General features: G+C 53.3%; 1 protein-coding gene across 1 annotated transcript; it reads right to left on the bottom strand.

Moving 5' to 3' along the window:
• Nucleotides 1–13567: 13567 nt before the first annotated feature.
• MYL7 (myosin light chain 7) lies at nt 13568–16076 on the bottom strand. Its single transcript, XM_069462181.1, has 7 exons — nt 16032–16076; nt 15684–15797; nt 15467–15542; nt 15079–15183; nt 14511–14589; nt 14250–14298; nt 13568–13719 (listed from the first exon to the last, which is right to left on the bottom strand). The coding sequence occupies exons 1-7, from the start codon at nt 16032–16034 to the stop codon at nt 13618–13620; spliced, it is 528 nt and encodes a 175-aa protein (XP_069318282.1). The 5' UTR covers nt 16035–16076; the 3' UTR covers nt 13568–13617.
• Between the last annotated feature and the right edge of the window lie 930 nt (nt 16077–17006).

The following is a 17006-nucleotide window of genomic DNA, read 5'->3' as shown; positions in this document are numbered from 1 at the left end:
ACCCCTGCCCACTTCTGTGTTGCACTTCCATGATCAGAAGTAGCAATCAGGGATCAGAACTTAGATCCTTGAGTTGTGGAGGACCAGGTATTTGTTGCCTACCCTGGCTCCTGGAAGCCACTTTAGGAACACTGGTCCAGCTGCCTGCCATGGGGTGGGGTGGACATGGGTAGCCCCTATGGTGCTGCAGGCTGAAATTGACCAAAATTGACTGCAATTTGCCTTCCCTTGCAAGTCTTTGAATAGACTCCAGAATTCTGAAACAGTTACATGTTCTAAAAATGTTGCTGTTTGTTATGGCATGGTAAATTCAGTGCCACCACAGGAGGAAAAGAGAATGAAGCTTGAAAGGAAGAAGTTTATTATACTCACAGATCCCAGAGAGAGGGTCACCACATGCCACACAGAGTCACAGGGGAAAGCACCAGTGTCTGTCAAGAGGCAGAAGATAAGAACAAGGGGAAAGTCTAGGCTGGAGCTTTTTTTTTTTTTTTTTTTTTTTTTGAGGTTTCCATGGGAATGGCAAAACAGGGTAGAATAAACAGTTTGAGATTAGCTAGTTTGAATAATTCCAACAAGTTTTGGGACATAGGCGAAGTCTCTAGTTGCCTGGTACCTCATCCTGGATTTGTTTAGGGAGGAGGGAATATTAGCTTGGTATGTGACATTTAGATGAGGGGTTATTGAAGGTACAGACTCTGGATTTGTTGGTTTGCATATAAAAGGTGCACCCCTGGCCCACCAAGCCCTTTGCTGTCTCTAAGAATTGGCTAGCCCTGGGAGGGGCAGTCTCTCCCTGGTTAGTGACATCACCAATGCCAGGGCATTCAAAAATAACAAAATATAGCTAATATAGTTGGCATTGTGATGAATAGATGCCAAATAGACAAATACAGCATCTAAGAAAACACAGAACATTACGTTAGACAGATTCTGTGAGGACAGTTTTTGTCCAGGTGGGGAGAGAGATTCCTAGTGCCTCCTATTCTACCATTTTCCCTCACATCACTCCTCAATTGCTCACTAATATTTAAAAAAAAATAATCTGAAGAGATGCTGAATTATTTTCTTTAAATACCAGCTTTGCTATCCTGTTTCTTTTGAATAGGTCATATTTTCCAGCATGTAAGGAGATTGAAGTCACCACTCTGTCCTCACAATAAGGAAAAAGCTGAACAAACTGCAAGATCAGCAACTTCTCTTAGATCGGTCAGAGAATTGAGGTCTGGGCAAACTGCTGTCCCTAAAACCAGAGATGGGCAGGCAAACGCAGGGAATCACAGTGTACAAGAGCAGAAGCCCACAGCTAGAGCCAGTGCTGGGTTAGAAGAACTGAAACTGTAATTGAAAAATTGCTGGAGGCTCAATGCTAACGGGAAAAACCCAAACACTCTAAAATAAAGAGTTTATTCAGAGCTGGACATGAGTGACTATTGGCCTGGGGAGCCATACTCAAGAAGCCTTGAGCAAGCAGTCCCAAGGCAGTTAGGTTACAGTTTGGTTTCATACATTTGAGGGAGATAGGAATTGCAGGTAAAATCATAAATCAATACATGGAAGGCATATACGTTGGTTTGACTCTTGAAGCGGGGTGCTTACAGGTTATAGGAGGGTTCAGAGATTCTGTGATTTGTAATTGGTTAAAGAAATGAAGCTTTAAAAGCTTGAAATGTTTTAAGTTAAGGAAGTCTGTTAATCAGAGACAAGCCACAATATATAGACTCAAGTGATGTGTTAAGCAAATTAATGGCCTACAGGTGTGATTTAACATTTGCTTTGTGTGGCCTTAGGTCCTGTTAATAATTTAGTATCTTATTGTCACAAAGAGTCTTTTTTGTCAGTCTTATAATCTCTGTTTTAACAGCAATGCTGGTCAATTGTTGTAGCTAAACTCCAAAAGGGAGGGGGTATAACGAGGCATGTCCAAACACCCTTCCCTTCATGGCCAGGAATTCAGTTTTAAGGTTTTTCTGGGGTCCCCTTGGCCAACAGCGGGTCCATTCTATTGGGGGCTTAGGATTTTATTTTTAGTTTACATTGACATGGACAATCTTGAGAGTTAAAAACTCCAGGGAAGCCTTAGGGAGACCCCACACTTTCATGACTTCTACCTCTAGGAGCCCCACCAGGTTGTCATAGTGAAGATGTTGTTGCCGCCCAACCAGGCTCATTTGCCTGCTGCCCAAGAGGAAGCCAATGTGCTGAGACAGTAGGGTTTACAAGGCAGACAAAGAGTTTTATTCCGCATAGTGCTACACGGGGAGACATGAGAAATTTCTCAAATCCACCTCCCCGAGAATTTGGGAGACAGGGTTTTTAAGGATAGTTTGGCAGGCAAGGGATTAGGCAATTAGGTTTGTTAATTGGGGCAAAATTATAGGGCTGTAGGAATCCCTGGGGTCACAATTCCAATTTAGTCAGTTTCTTGATATAGGCCATTGGTCTGGGGGTGGCCAACCAATCCACTGGAATGCAGGGCCTGGAAGATATCTTAAAAACTACCTTTAGGTTTCAGAAAGGTGATGTGTTTTTTTTGTTTGTTTTGTTTTTTTACTTTTTTTTTTTTTTTTTTGAGACCGAGTCTCACTCTCTTGCCTGGGCTAGAGTGCCGTGGCGTCAGTCTAGCTCACAGCAACCTCAAACTCCTGGGCTGAAGCAATCCTCCTGCCCCAGCCTCCCGAGTAGCTGGGACTACAGGCACATGCCACCATGCCTGGCTAATTTTTTCTAATTTTAGTTGTTTGGCTAATTTCTTTCTATTTTTAGTAGAGACGGGGTCTCGCTCTTGCTCAGGCTGGTCTGGAACTCCTGAGCTCAAGCAATCCTCCCGCCTCAGCCTCCCCGAGTGCTAGGATTACAGGCATGAGGCACCCGCCTGGCCAGAAAGGTGATGTTATCTGCAGAGAAAGTTAAGAATCTTTATGGACACCAGCTATGGGGAGGAGTTAAGAATCTTTATGACCACCAGCTTTGTGGCTCTAGAGTGGCAATTACAGAGAAGCAAACAGAAACATTCTCATTATTTTTAGCTAGGCCTTTACCATAGTTCTTGCCTTATACTCCATTATTGAAGGCAGGTTTCAATGTGAGAAAAATCCCCACATGTTTATAGCACGGGAGGAGAGAACTAGCCATTTTGAAATATCCCACAGCATTCTGTTGTTAACCTGCCCACAAGGGAAACTATTTCACCAGAGCTTAACCAACTGGGGCTTTATCAGAGCCTAACTGACTTGGGGAAAGAGAAATGTCTAACTCTAGCCCGGTCTAGCCCACCTGTCTCCGTGGGCTGGGGGCGGTGGAGTGAAAAAGCTGGAGAAGTCCTTGGGAGGCTCTCAGCCCAGAGGAACAGGCTCTCTGACACACTGAGACTCATCATAGGACTGTGAACACTTCCCCTCCCTCCATACCCACATCAACAGGGGATTACAATGGAAAGAACTGCAACCCCAAACAACAGAGGAGACAAAAGCAAGAACACCAGAGGGGATTTTAGCCTCTAACACTTATAGCTACAGCAGGCAGTAAACACAGCCAAACTCCTGGCCAGATAAACATAAAACCTTGCTAATTTTTCTTATTTTTTGCAGAGACTGGATCTCGCTATGTTGCCCAGGCTGGTCTCAAACTTCTGGTCTCAAGTGATCCTCCTGGCTCAGCCTCTCAAGCAGCTAGGACTATAGGCATGTGCTACCATCCTGGCTAATTTTTCTTATTTTTTTTAGAGGTGGGTTTCATTATATTTTCCAGGTTGGTCTCAAGTGATCCTTTCACTTTGGCCTCCCAAAGTGCTGGGATTATAGGCATGAGCCCAGCCTGAATTTCTTGACAATGATACTTGAGTTTCTGAAAGTTATTTCTTCCATAGACCTAATGATAAATTTATAAATTAGTGTTAAATGAAGAAAAGTTATTACTATTACCTCAAAATATTTCTTGTTCATTTAAGGTGTGAAGTAGGAGGAGAATTGAATATACAAAGAGGCAAGGCAGAGTAGGTGGCCCTTGGCTTCCCCAAAGAGTTAGGAGTATCCCTTAGATGACGGGACAGGCCACGGTACAAGATGGGCGAGTTGGAACTGGTCGAGCCTAACGGAAGAGTTGTGCTATGGGGGCCACATCACCAGGGTGGGGCAGTCCAGGGGCCACAGGTGGAACAGAGCAGGGCAGGGGAGGGGCCTGAGCCCCATGTCTGTGAAGGCAGGCATGGGCCAGGGCCACTAAACTTGGGGAGTAGAGGGCTCGCATAGGGAAACCCCGGGAGGTAAAGAGGAGGGCTCTGAAAATCAGGCTGGTTTATTTTTGATTATAAGAAATATGGCTCAGGACACAAGTGGGCAGAAGACCAAGGTGGTGTCCATCTTCACATTGTGGGATGGGGTACACTATTCAAGACTGAGGCGTGAAATGACACCTGGGTCCTGCAGTTGGGCAGTGGTTCAGTGGTGGGTGAAGGGAGGTGTATCATTTGGTTATGGCTAACATAAATGAAAGGCAGCTGATTCATTGGATATCAGGGATGCACAGGTGTGGTGGGAGGTTGGAGGACAAGGTTTGGCAGCAGGTGGGACGTATGGGTGCTCTAGAGGGTCAAGAAGCTGGGAGCATAGCAATCACCTCCTAGCTGGGTTCTCTGATCAACACCCGAGTATTGCGACCGAGGTCCCCAGTGTTCCCACTGCCCTTGGATTATGTGCTCATGAGACAGAATGTGGGAGAGGTGGTCGAGCTGGCCAGTCTTAGCTTGAGAGCCTGCTGCCTGTTGCGTCACTGAGGGTCTGAGTTCCTACACCTCTGTAGGGTTGGCTACCAGGGACTGTCCTCCTACCAAACCCACCCATAGTCTGAGAAAAACAACCTCCCATGGAATCAGTGTTATTGGGAAGGGGACAGATGCTGGGCTGCACAACCCTGTCTACTTCAAGGCACCATCCATGTAGAACGGAAACAGACAGCTGCAGATCCAAGGGCCAGGCCAAGGCAGCAGCTGGAGCTTGTGCTGTGGACAGCTGCCTGGAGGTGGCACAGATGCCAGCAAGGTGGGCTGACTCAGAGGCTGGGACCCTGGCAGGTGCCAGGCAGGCCCAGGCCAGGCAGAAAGGAGGGTCTACTCCCCAGAGGCAGGCCTGAGGTGGGGCATGGTCTTGACTGCAAGCCACAGAAACTAACTGGATCCAACTCAAGCAAAAATTGGATTTTGCTACAAGAACATGTCCCCGTGGGACCCAAGGGCAGGAAGGGTGGCCCCTTTCCCGTCTTTCGCTTGGCCTCAGGTTCTTAGCCTCTGCCCCACTCTCCTACAGAACTGCGGCCTCTGCTCTGTGTCCCTCTGAAGACAGTGGCCACCCCTCTCCTCAGTGCTGCCAGGCCTCTTCTCTGGAGCATCTCTGATGGCCCCACTGGGCCATGTGGCCACCCAGTCCAGTCACCTATGATCCAAGGACAGGGGGGCATTTCCCAAGGGTTGTCACTGCCTGTCCCTATAGGCAAAGTGGGGAGAGGGTCAAGGGGGCTGTGGGTGGAGCCTTGGTGGGGACCAGGCAGTGCTGGGGGAGTTGGCAGTGGTACCACAACCGGATCCGGCTATGGGGAGTCGGAAGAGCTGGCCAGGGCGCCTTGGCTGCTTGGCCCAGGGTGGGGTGGAGGTGTAGGAGGAAGCAGAGAGTCCAGGGAGCGAGAGCTCCTGGGAGAAGGATGGTGGAGGTGTTCCTGATGGCAGAGCGGCAGGCGGGGAGATAAGGTTCTATTTTGGTGCTGTGGGCCCTGCACGTCAGCGGCACATCCTGGGGGATGTTCTACAGACGGGAGGGACAGGGCTGGGGTAGGTTGGCAGATGGAAGGTCAAAGGCTGCTCCAGACACCTGGGGTGGTAGAGACAGGGCAATGTGTCCCAGAGGAAAGGGGCAGAGAAGGGCAGAGTGTGTGCGCAGTGGGAGGGAGGGGGAGAGCTGGGAGAGGGGCCAGCAAGAGGGGTCTCCCTTCTTCACACACACTGTACATGCGTGCACACACATGCACACACCCCGCCCCACACCCCACCAACCCCCACACCACACATAAACGTGCACATGCCTGCATATGCCCCATGGGCACACACATACACCACACACACACACACGCACATACACACCTGCCCCCCACACCACGCTCCCTATCCTGCCCCCCAAACACATGCACACACATGCACAGGCCGGCAGCAGGCAGCCGAGGGCCCCCTCCCACTGCAGCCAGCCTCTGCTGTGTGCTGCCTCCGGTCAGCAGGGTCCCACGCCAATGGCCTTTGGTGGAAGACAGGCTTTGCTACTTAGAGAGTAATCTCCAGGCATAAAATGCCTCAAATGGCAAACTCTATGGGCCTACAGCGTTTATAAAGGCTCCCAGCTCAGCCTCCACAGGTCTGGAGGTTCATAGTGTCCCTTCACTTATTCATGACACTTCCGGGCATCTGCTCTATGCTGGGGACAGAGGTGTCCCTGCCCTTGCTTCACTTACAGGAAGCCTTGCCTAGGGCTGGGCAGGGTGGGCTGCATGAGCCTGGGAGGAACACCGCCCAGACCAGAGTCAGGGGACAGCTTCCTGGAGAAGGTGACTCTGGACTGAGGCCTGAAGCCCGCAGAGGCAGGGTAGGGGCTGGGAGCAAGGGGCCAGACGGCCAGTACCAGGTGACTCTTGTCATGAGGCCACGGCCACGGCAACAGAACCCAAGGAGGGGGTCACTCTGGGTTAGGGAGGCTCTCAGGAGGGCCACAGCCCTGACAACCTGGCCAGAGCTGTTTAGCACCTTCTGGCTGTGTCCCCTCCAACCTGGACTGACCTCTGCTTGCCCTCAGCACCTGTGCCCTCCACTCGGAGGGGCTGGTCTCAGGTGACTTCAACCGGAGACCCACGGGTGCTCGGGTACAGGTGAGTGGTGAGCCATTTAGGATGGGCTTCTGTTTCTTGTAACCAAAGGTCAAAACAAAGAAAAGAATCTCAATTTTTGGTTCTTTCTTAAAACTTTGTCTTCATCTGGATATAGGCTAAGATGATGTACTACTTATCTATTGCTGCAAAACAAGCCAGGCCAAACCTTACTGGCTCAGAAAAACAACGGTTTCTTATTTCCCATAACGCTGTGGGTTGAGCAGGCAGCTCTTCCTGTCACCCTGCCTGAGGTTAGACGTGCCATTTGACTGGGGTGAAGGGTCCACTAGAGTCTCCGTCCCAACCATCCAGCCTCAGGGGCAGGCCAGGCCTCTCTCTCCAAGTGATCTTTTATCTGGGGCTTTGTCTCAGCATGGTGGCCTTTGGGTCCCAGGAAAGTGAGGTCAGAACTGCAAACCTCGAGGTCCACAAGCCACAGGCCACCCGGATCCAGGGGGTGGAGAAACAGCCTCAGACTCTGGAGGGAGCGGCTCGCACTATACAGAACACTGAGCCCTTCAGCTGCCCTGTGGTTCCTCCTCAGTGATGTGCACAGAGGGCTGTGGCTTCCCGGGGCTCTGCCACCTGGAGAGGACGAGGCTGTTTGGGGCACAAGCCCACCCCAGTCCATCTGCTCGTCCCTCCGTCTGCACATCTCGTTGCGTGCTGGCCCTCAGCCTGGGGTGTGCCCTGTGATTCTGAAGTGAAGTCGGCATTGCGGAGGGCTTGCTCTGGGCGGGCCGCAGAGGGGAGGCTGAGAGGGCTGGGCAGCTGCTGTCAAGAGCTCGTGGAATTCGGACATCTTCATTTTAAGATGCTGGATGTGTGTGGGACACAGAAACTTCCAGGTGCAAGGACTCAGCTTGCCCATGGGCTCTCTGGGGCTGTGCATGGCCACTTTGTTCTCCTGGAGAGGGAGCCCCAGACCTGTATCCTCGCTGCCACGTGCTCTGCGCTGAGGTCCGTCTGCACAAAGATGTGCAGTAGATTCAAACCCAGCTCTGTCACCTCCGAGCTGTGTGTGAATTTAGACAGGTTGCTTAACCATGTGGTGCCTCAGTTTCCCTGTCTGGAAGTCCGGTGTTGGTTAGGATTAGGTTCTGTTGCAAGTATAAAAAACTCCCAACAGGGGCTTCCATCAGATGGAGCTCATTCTGTTCATGTAAGATACGACGGGAGACTGAGGTAGTGTGTCATGCTCCACGTGTCGGGGACCCAGCGGGCCCCAGCTCACAGCTGCCCCATCCTGTGGCCGTGGCCCTTGTCGTTGCAACCCCAGAGGGCCGTGTGCCAGCCGGGGGCCAGGCAGCAGGTGGGAGGGAGGCATACATATCTGTCTCTTAAGGAGAAAACTGCCACCACACCTGGTCACACCTGCCAGCGAGGCAGGCCAAAAGCGTAGTCTCTATTCTGGAGCCAGGGACACAACTACAAACTCGGTGACCACAGGGCATGAGAAGGCGGTGGCTGGGGAGAGCGGATTGCCACTCGAGCAGCGCCGAGGGCCTGCGGCAGAGGAGCTCCGTGACCGTCAGGTGCCACCTGCCATCAGTACCCAGCCCAGCCCTGCTTTATAGACAGGCACACAGTGGGGGGCGGGGGGACTGTGCCTGCTCTTTACTTCAGCCAAGGCCTCCCTCTGCACCTCCACGCCCCCAACCTTTCAGTCTGGAAGAGTCTAGAAGATTTGCTCATTTTTAGTTTGTATTTGCAGACCTTCCTATTCCTTGCTGTTTCTCCAGTGGGCGCAGGAAAATCAGAACTTGAGGGAGTTGAGGTTCGGGCTGGGGCCTCTCACCCCGGCGGGGAGGGTCTGGACTCGGGGTGGTGAGGTGGGCTGCGGGACGGCAGGCGCCTGCCAGGCCTGACAGTTACACTGGACAGTTAAGCTGGAGAAGCATGCGGGTCACATATTTCTCGTGTCAGGGCAGGAATTTAAGAGCCTGTCTCTAGTCTTATCAGTGGTGTTAACTCGGCTACAGAAAGAATGTGCAGAGAGGGAGGGCTGGGGTCCGGGCAGGGCAGGGACTGGGGCCCAGGCTGGGGGCTAAAGGGATCGCAGGGTAAGATCAGAAAATAGAACACAACAGGGGCCTGACCCCCGCTGGCTGGGAAGGGCCTTTGGGGAGCGGCCTGGGCTGTGCGCCTCAGCCAGCTTGGCCAGGACTGTCCCCAGGGTGGGGGGACCATTCGTTCCACGCCCTCCCTGGGCAAGGCTGAGGCTCTTGAGGGATGGAACATGAGGCCATGTTGGAGAGATAATAAAAAACAAAGTCTCCTGCCAACCCAGAAAACCTTTCTACAAAAATAAATGAGAAAGCAAACGGTTTAATTATTGAATAAGCATTAAACAGATGGCAGTGCTCATCTCAGGCAATCTGCTAAGAGACTGCAAAGACAGAAGCCTCACCCTGGGGGAAGCCAGGTGCAGCTCATTCCATTCAGGTAGGAGGACTCGCAGCACCAGTGGCCGCAGAGTTCTCCCTCAATGCCAGGTAATTGGGGCGGCCACCTGGGTTTGCTAATTGCCTTTATCTGAAGGAAAAAATAAACTCACACTTTTAAGACTGACAGTATGTTTGCTACTTAGGCTCCTGCCCTCCCACGGAAGCTGGGAGATAAGTTGTATCTCCCTTGGTGATTACATTTCAAACGGTGGCTCCAGGTCCTTAAAGAGACATTCCTGGGTTGTAAAATTGGCAAGAGGCGTATACATAATAGCTTTTAAACAGATTTACATGAAAAGAGGCAGAGAAAAAACTTACAATTACAAGTTTTCTAAAGAAAATGTTCTAAGAAAAGGGAGTGGGGAAAGTATCCTATTTTTGTACCAGGGAGTATTAACTCTTTCTCATCTCTGGTTTGTATTTGCCCCTATGGCCACTGCTGCCTGATGCCTCAAAGCCCAGTGGGGGCAGCAGGGCAGCACAGCTGGGTCTGTCCTGGCTGCAGGAGTCAGCCTCAGAGCCCCCGGTGAGGCCTTTGCGTCCAGGGTCTGTAGGGATGTCGGGCGGGCAGGGGGTCGGGAAGGCCGGGCAGATGGGATGGCGCTTCTGCTCTCAGACTGACCGTGAGCCCCTGGCAGAGGAGCGGGGTGGGCAGAAGCTGATGAAGTCCCTCCAGAGAGACCAGGAGGCTCTGGACACAGTTCCAGTGAGGGCAAGAGGCCTGGGAACCTCCTCATGCACAGTCAGGGGGCTTGGGCCTGAGCAAGGCTCCATGTGGGGATGTGGAGCGGGGACCCCCAAGGACTAGGAGCTCTGGGGCACCTAGAGCGAGCACCTTAGAACAGAGAGGCTTCTGGGGCTTCTAGAAAGACAGGAAGGATGGGAGGAGGTGGGTTTGCATGCAGCCTTCTGATGAGACTCCCTTGGGGTACAGGGTGATGGGTGGTGGGAGTGTGGAGGAGGCCTGTCCCCCAAGTCACACAGAACTCCAGCCACTGTCGGAGGCTCCTAGGCCCCTTGGGTGCTGTTGGATTTCTTCTGGCTGCTTTCAAGATAGGAGCTACTGCATGGCAATGGCGGGTGGGACCCAGGCCTGGACCATGCAGGGCTCACAGCAGGGACCTGACGGCCTGGCCAGGGGCATCCACCCCCACCCCTGGAGGGAGCTCCCCTCTCAGCAGGTGGACAACACGGAGCTGGCCAGGCCCCTCCCGGGGCTCTCCCCAGCCATGCCCACCTCATACCCCCTGCCCTCCAACATCCTCGGGCATAGACCGTTGGACACTCTACATCAGGGATGCCTTGAGCTTCACCGCAGGACAAAGTCTGGCCTCTACAGATGAGTTTGTATGATCTCAGCTGTCTGGAAACAGTGTTCTCTCCCCTCTGCCCATGCTGCCGGACACTCACAGGCAACTCCACCCAAATGAAACTGGCTCCTTTTGAGGAAATCAAAAAGCACTGCTCCCTGCGGGGAACACTATCTGCAGAGCAGGCGGAGCGTTTGAACCCGGTGACTGCCCCAGAGCCTCCCGGAAACCACAGGCTCAAACAGACACGTTACATAGTCTAGCTCAGTGTTGTGCAATGGCAATGAAAGCCAGGAATGCCGGCCACGTGTGGAATGCAAAATTCTTGAGTAGCCGCATTTAAAAAGTGAAAAATAGGTGAAATTAATCATAGCGATATTTTAATTTAACCCATGTTAACTAAAAAAACAATAATGAGGTTTATACTTTGGGAAAAGGAGAGGTTTATTTCTTGTAAAGGGTTTTAAGCTGGCAGTGGCCATTCCTGCAAGCTGGGAAACACAGCTCCCAGCCACAAGCCAGGAACATGTGCTTCAAGAGAGAGACCAAAGGAACAGGATTTTATACTGAGTGGATGGCCAAATATACATGTTTAACAAGCTATAGGAGGAGTCATGAATATTCATAAAAACAGAAAACATGGGCATGTGTAATTGTGCTTTCTGCCTCCCCTCCTGTCATGGCTGGGAACTCAGCTTTAAGCTTTTTCTGGGTTCTTCTTGGCCAAGAGGGGTGCATTCAGTTAGCAGGGGCTTAGGATTTTATTTTGAGTTCATACCCAATGTACCCAAAATATTACCGTTTCAACACATAATCAATATAAAAGTTATTGAGATATTTGCATTCTTTTTTGTACTAAATCTTCAAACTATGGTGTGCGTTTTACATTTGTAGCACCCCCCCCCCCCATTCCAAGTGCTCAGCAGCCCTGGGGGCCCGAGGCTGCCCTATTGGACAGCACAGGCTGAACTCACGTCCTAGGTCTGTGCCTGTCTCTGTTTCTCTCTATCCTCCTGTCTCTCTCTCTCTCTCTCTCTCTCACACACACACACTCTCTCTCTCTCTGCCCTCAGTTTAGTCCAAACGAACACTAGTACAGGCAGTTTTGGTGCAGAAAGCACTAACCTTCCCAGATAGCTACACCAGGAGTGTGAAAAGATAACTTTTTAAAAGCAAAATCATGACTTACATATGAAATAAAATGAACACCTCCCAAAAGACTTTATTTGTTAATTCACGAGGGAACCAATGAGATGTTACAACTGGTTCAGAGGAGAAACCAAAGAGCAGGTGCATGTAGAGTCAGGAATGCTGAGATGAATTTGCTTCATAGATGCCAAATTGGCTTCTTTTACAGAGGAGAGGGGAAAATCAATTGTGCTCTCACTGGACAATATTTATTTGCATGTCTATGGACAAGGACCATTGCTTTGCTATTATTAATAGTTACCTACAACTTACAGAGTTGTGAAATAGCTCAAAGACAATGAAAGGTGCAGCGACCCCAACAAATCAGATAACCAGACACTTCCAATCTTTTTGGTCCATTTCAGTCTTTCACAATTTTTCCCTCTAGAGGCTTGGCTTATAAGATTATCCCTACTTTATGAAATCAGTTTGTTGAACAGCAGACACAGGTGACAGAATCACATGAGTCTACAGCTGCTTGATTTTGTTCATCCACTGTCCCTTTCTTTATGCATGCTCAGCGTGAGAGGGCTGGCGGCCTGCTCTTAGGATGAACACTCAGGCAGTTTCATGATTTTTGTGATCCCTTGTAAGCAGTAGAAAATCCTATGATTACCTAAAATCTCAAATCTCAATTTGGTGATTAAATTTCCAGGTCCTGGGTAAAAATCAAAACCGAGCAGCTCTCCAGGTAAAAACACCTTTCCTCCTGGGATCTTCAGGAAGGGGGTGTGGTCAGCTTCTCCTTTCTTGCTCACCTCTCCCCACTCCCTCAGCTGCAGGGATTGCAGCTGGGCTTGGAGGGAGAGGAAGCCTTGGGCAGAGTGCCCCTCCTCTGTGCCTGCAGGAGGCTTTGTGCCCTCTGGGCCTGTCTCTGCTCTCTCTGTCTCTGTCTCTTTCTGGAGCTTTGGAGGTCTCCTGCTGCTCCTCCAGTACTCATGACAGGGGTCACCTCCTCCTCCAGCCCCAGGTTTCTGCAGACGAGGTGGGGGACAGGGACACTAACAATTCTCTCCCGAGAAGTCCCCTCCCTGCCTTCCAGCTGTTTGACGCTTTCACCTTTGGCCGTGCACAAGGATGAAGCCAGTCTCTGGGTATTTCCTCTAAAAGTCTGTGTGGACTCTGACCCCTCCTTGGGTGTCCATTCCATCATGTCACAGTGCCTCACTTGTATTTCGCACAAGAAGTTGGTCATATTTTCAAATGGGTTCCTCTGTGCCTTGCACACAGGACCCAGCAAAGCCCACGCTGGCGTGCAGGGAGGCCCATCCAGAGCGCCCAGAGGGGTGTGGGCAGTGGCCTGGGGGGCTGTGCTGTTGGAGGGTCCCAGGGCCGCTGCCCACTAGTCAGGCTGTTGGGCAGAGAGTTTGCTGAGTGTCCAGCAAGCAGCCTCTTCTCTGCACAGCCTGGAGGAGCTGAGCAGTGCACACACTCCTGGTTCATTCCTGGGCCTGGTGGAGGGGGTGCAAAGCCCACCGTTTTCTTTCCTAGAGGCGTGGCCTTGGGCCCTCACTGAGCTTCAGTGTCCTCATCTGTAAACTGGGCGTGATCACAGTTCATACTGCACTTGGCAGTGTGGGCTGAATCGAGGGGAGGTGGTGAGGGGCTGGCTCCCAGATCGTGTGTGGTGGTCACTATCACGGCCATGCCTGTGCTCGGCCCCTGGAATCCCCTGGGCTGGGCCCCACCCCATCTGTCCCAGACAAGTCACCACTGCAGTTCTAATTCAACAACAGATTTTATTGAGGTGCCCCACGGCCTGCCCTCTTTCACTCCTCTTTCTCGTCCCCATGGGTGATGATGTAGCACAGGGACTTGTAGTCGATGTTCCCTGCCAGGTCCATGGGCGTCAGTGCGAACATCTGCTCCACCTGCGGAGGCACTGGTCAGAGGCAGCCCCCCGGCTTCCGGCACAGCCCACAAAGCTGTGACCTGAGGGAGACCTGTGACCCTTCACCCTGACTACTGGGGCTGTGCTTTGGGCTGTAGCATTTTTAGCCCCAAACCCAAAACTCCAGGTTAAAATTTTTCCATTGACTGTCTTTGAGCAGACTGGGGAATGGCCCCAAATGGGGGCCATGGGTCAAAGGGCCCACCCTGGCCACAGGGACAGGCCACCCTACGTGTACAAAGCCTCTTCCGGAAGCTCTTGCCTCCCAGTTTCTGCACACAGTTGCCCTGCCTGGCACACCTTCCTCTTTTCTGACTCCACGTCTTCACCCTCAGGTCTCAACACAGATGGCACCTCCTCCGGAAAGGCCCCTGGGTCACCCTTTCAGCAACTGTCACACTGGTGCTGGGCTCTGAGCCCTGGTGGGCAGTGGGTCACCAAGGCCTCCCCAGCGCCCTGCCTTGGGGGAAGGTGCTGGGGACAGGTGTTGAAGGGGCCGGGAAGGCTCACCTCAGCTGGGGAGAACTTGTCTGCCTGGGTCAGGAGAAGCTGCTTGAACCTGGCAGAAGTGAGAGGGCCTGAGCGGGGCGACCTGGGGTGGGTAACCACACAGGGAAGAGGAGGAGGGAGGCTCCCATGGCCCAGGGAAGGGCTGTTCCACCCCACAAAGAGCAGTGAAGGCCCCAAAGTACAGACAGCCCCCCTCACAAGGGGCCCCACTGCCCTCTCTGCTTCCAGCATGGTGCCCTCGTCTGGCCGGGCTCAACTTACTCATCCTTGTTCACCACCCCCTTGCCGCTGGGGTCAAACATGCGGAAGGCACTCAGGATGGCTTCCTCGGGGTCTGTCCCTGGAAGCCGAGGCACCAGGTGAACACCCATGTGTCCAGCCTCCCTGGTCCCACCCAGGAGGAACTTGGGGTGCATGAGGAACCCTCTGTGTCCCAGAAGAGGTGGAGGGCATTTTCTAATATAAAGTATTCCCCGGGGCTCAGAGGGGCTGGCAATGCCTATCTGCTGGGGAGGGCAGGCCTGGCTGGGGGGGCTGGGACTTGGGGGTGGAGGCTGAAGGCACATTTCCTGCTCCCAAGTTAACACTGGGGTGACAGTGCCCATGGGATGCTGAAGCAGAGGATGTGCAGGGGTGGGCCCCAAGTCCTTTGGATTGGCCGTGGCAGGTGGGGTCCAGGCGGGGTCCAGGCGGGGTTCAGGGGAGGTCTGGGTGTGGTTCAGGTGGGATCAGGCAGAGTTTGGGGAAGTTGAGGCAGGGTCCAGGTGGGGTTCAGGTGGGGTTCAGGCTTGCTGCCTGGCCGCGGGAGCCTAGCTTTGCCCCACCTCACCATTGAGCTTCTCCCCAAAGAGCGTGAGGAAGACGGTGAAGTTGATGGGGCCCTTGCCCTCTTGCAGCATGGCGTCCAGCTCCTCCTCTGGGACACTCACCTTTCCTGGTGGGAGTGGGGCAAGAGATGCACACAGGGACCCTGGGTATCCCTGAGAAGGACCCAGGTCACCTTCCCCTCCTCTGTGGCCGCAATGGGTGGAGAGGCAGAGCAGCTCTGGGTGAGGGAGGTGACATGGAAAGAAGGTGTGACAAGAGGGGGAAGGCAGTGTGAGGAGATGCGGGGCGTGCAGGAGGGAAGCAGGGCACTGTCTCAGCTGCTCCCACCCGCCCAGCGCTCTGAGCAGGGTCCCTGGGGTGAGCAGGGTGTGGCGGGTGGGTGCACGCACCAAGCTGGGAGTAGGTCTCCCTCAGGTCCGACTTGCAGATGATGCCATCACGATTCTGGTCGATGCAGCTGAAGGCCTGTGAGGTGGGGGCCCTTCAGGTGGGTGCAGCCCTCCACCCTAGGGGAGGTGGGAGGTGGGGGAGAGTCTTGGGTGGCGTGAGAGGTGCAGGTGGGGGTGCCAGGATGGGGCCTGAGGCTGTTGGGGGTGGGACACTCACTTCTTTGAACTCCTGGATCTGGGCTTGTTCGAACATGGAAAAGACATTGGAAGAGCCACGTTGCGCCTGCTTGGTGGCTGCAGCCTTGCCTCGGGTCCCCGCCTTCCTGCTGGCCTACAATTACATAGGTAGGGAGGGGCCTCCCCCCAACTCCACAAAGTCTCCCCTCCCCATCCATGCACAGTCCCAGAGCACTGCCAGGAGAGCCTGGGGCAGGGTCCTCTTCCTGTCCCTGGAGACCTCCTCTCTGGGCCCAATGCAGGCACAGAGGTCCCTGGCTCTGCTCTCCAAGCCCAAAGGCTGGCACTTAGGGGGCCACCACCCCTTCCATCCCCAGCAGGCACTCACCATTCTCTCTGCACAGCAGCCCGGCTGCTGTCATCAGCCGTTACAGGGCCCAGCCTCTTTTATGTCTCAGCCTTATCACCTGGAGGTCCAAATAAGGAGAGGAGCAGAGGACAGGCCCAAACTTGGCAGCCCCTGCCTGGGACCGGGGGACAAGGGCCCCGGCAGATTCCAGCCACTTTCCTAGTGACCTTCACACCCCCAGTGTGTAACATGCTGGAGATGGCTCAGGATGCAACGTCTCTCACCACTGTAGGTGCTGAATGAGGGTTACCCCCATCTCCGTCCTGCAGGTCCGGCCGGAGCCCTGGGCAGTGTGCAGGCCAGCTGGGGAGGGCTGGCCCAGGGCTCTTGCAGACTTTGGGGGGCAGTGGGTGTTCTGAGGATGGTTTCTGGTCTGACACCCCCAGGGGCTCCCAGAGGCTTTGATGACAACTCTAGGCTCTGGCCTCTTTCCCTTTTGTCTGAGGGGCAGGAGGCGGCCCTGAGTTGGCTGTGACCCCAGACAGAACCCTTTGCTTGGCTTTGGGGCAATTCTGGAGGGAGAAGGAAACCCCCTGGCTGCCTTCCCTAGCTGCCCTGCCTGGGGCGCCTCTCGTGGACATTTCCACCTCTGCTCTTTGGAGCCTTGCCGTCCCTCCAGCCCCATCTCAACTCCACTTCCTTTGAAAAGCTCTCTCTGCTGTTTCCAGCTGAGAGCTCATGGGGCACATTTCCCATTTGCTTTGTGGCTCTTCGCCTGCTTGACATCTGTGTCCACAGAGGGCCGACGGGCAGACCTGTGTGATGCTGTTTTGCACGAAGCTTTTGAAGCATACAGCCTGAACCCCAAGCATCCTCTTGGACCCTCTGAAGATGGCGCTGGATGACAGAACAAGAGCCCAGGCGCTCTCTGCTGTTCTAGAGCAGCTCCTCTAGAACATGGGCCCCTAAGGAGCTGGGGAAGCAGGGGAGATAGCAGGAGTGACCCCCTGCTCC

Source organism: Eulemur rufifrons, chromosome 29, assembly GCF_041146395.1.
Source record: "Eulemur rufifrons isolate Redbay chromosome 29, OSU_ERuf_1, whole genome shotgun sequence".
NCBI classification, from domain to species: domain Eukaryota; kingdom Metazoa; phylum Chordata; class Mammalia; order Primates; family Lemuridae; genus Eulemur; species Eulemur rufifrons.
The sequence above is the reverse complement of the archived record's forward strand: the minus strand, read 5'-3'. Positions and strand labels throughout refer to the sequence as shown.

What these genes read in the sequence shown, in the direction of transcription:
- MYL7 (XM_069462181.1), bottom strand. An exon ending in GGAGACCTACTCCCAGCTTG is followed by an intron (nt 15,184 to 15,466) that starts GTGCGTGCACCC and finishes CACTCCCACCAG; the next exon opens with GAAAGGTGAGTGTCCCAGAG. An exon ending in GGGGTGGTGAACAAGGATGA is followed by an intron (nt 14,299 to 14,510) that starts GTAAGTTGAGCC and finishes CACTTCTGCCAG; the next exon opens with GTTCAAGCAGCTTCTCCTGA.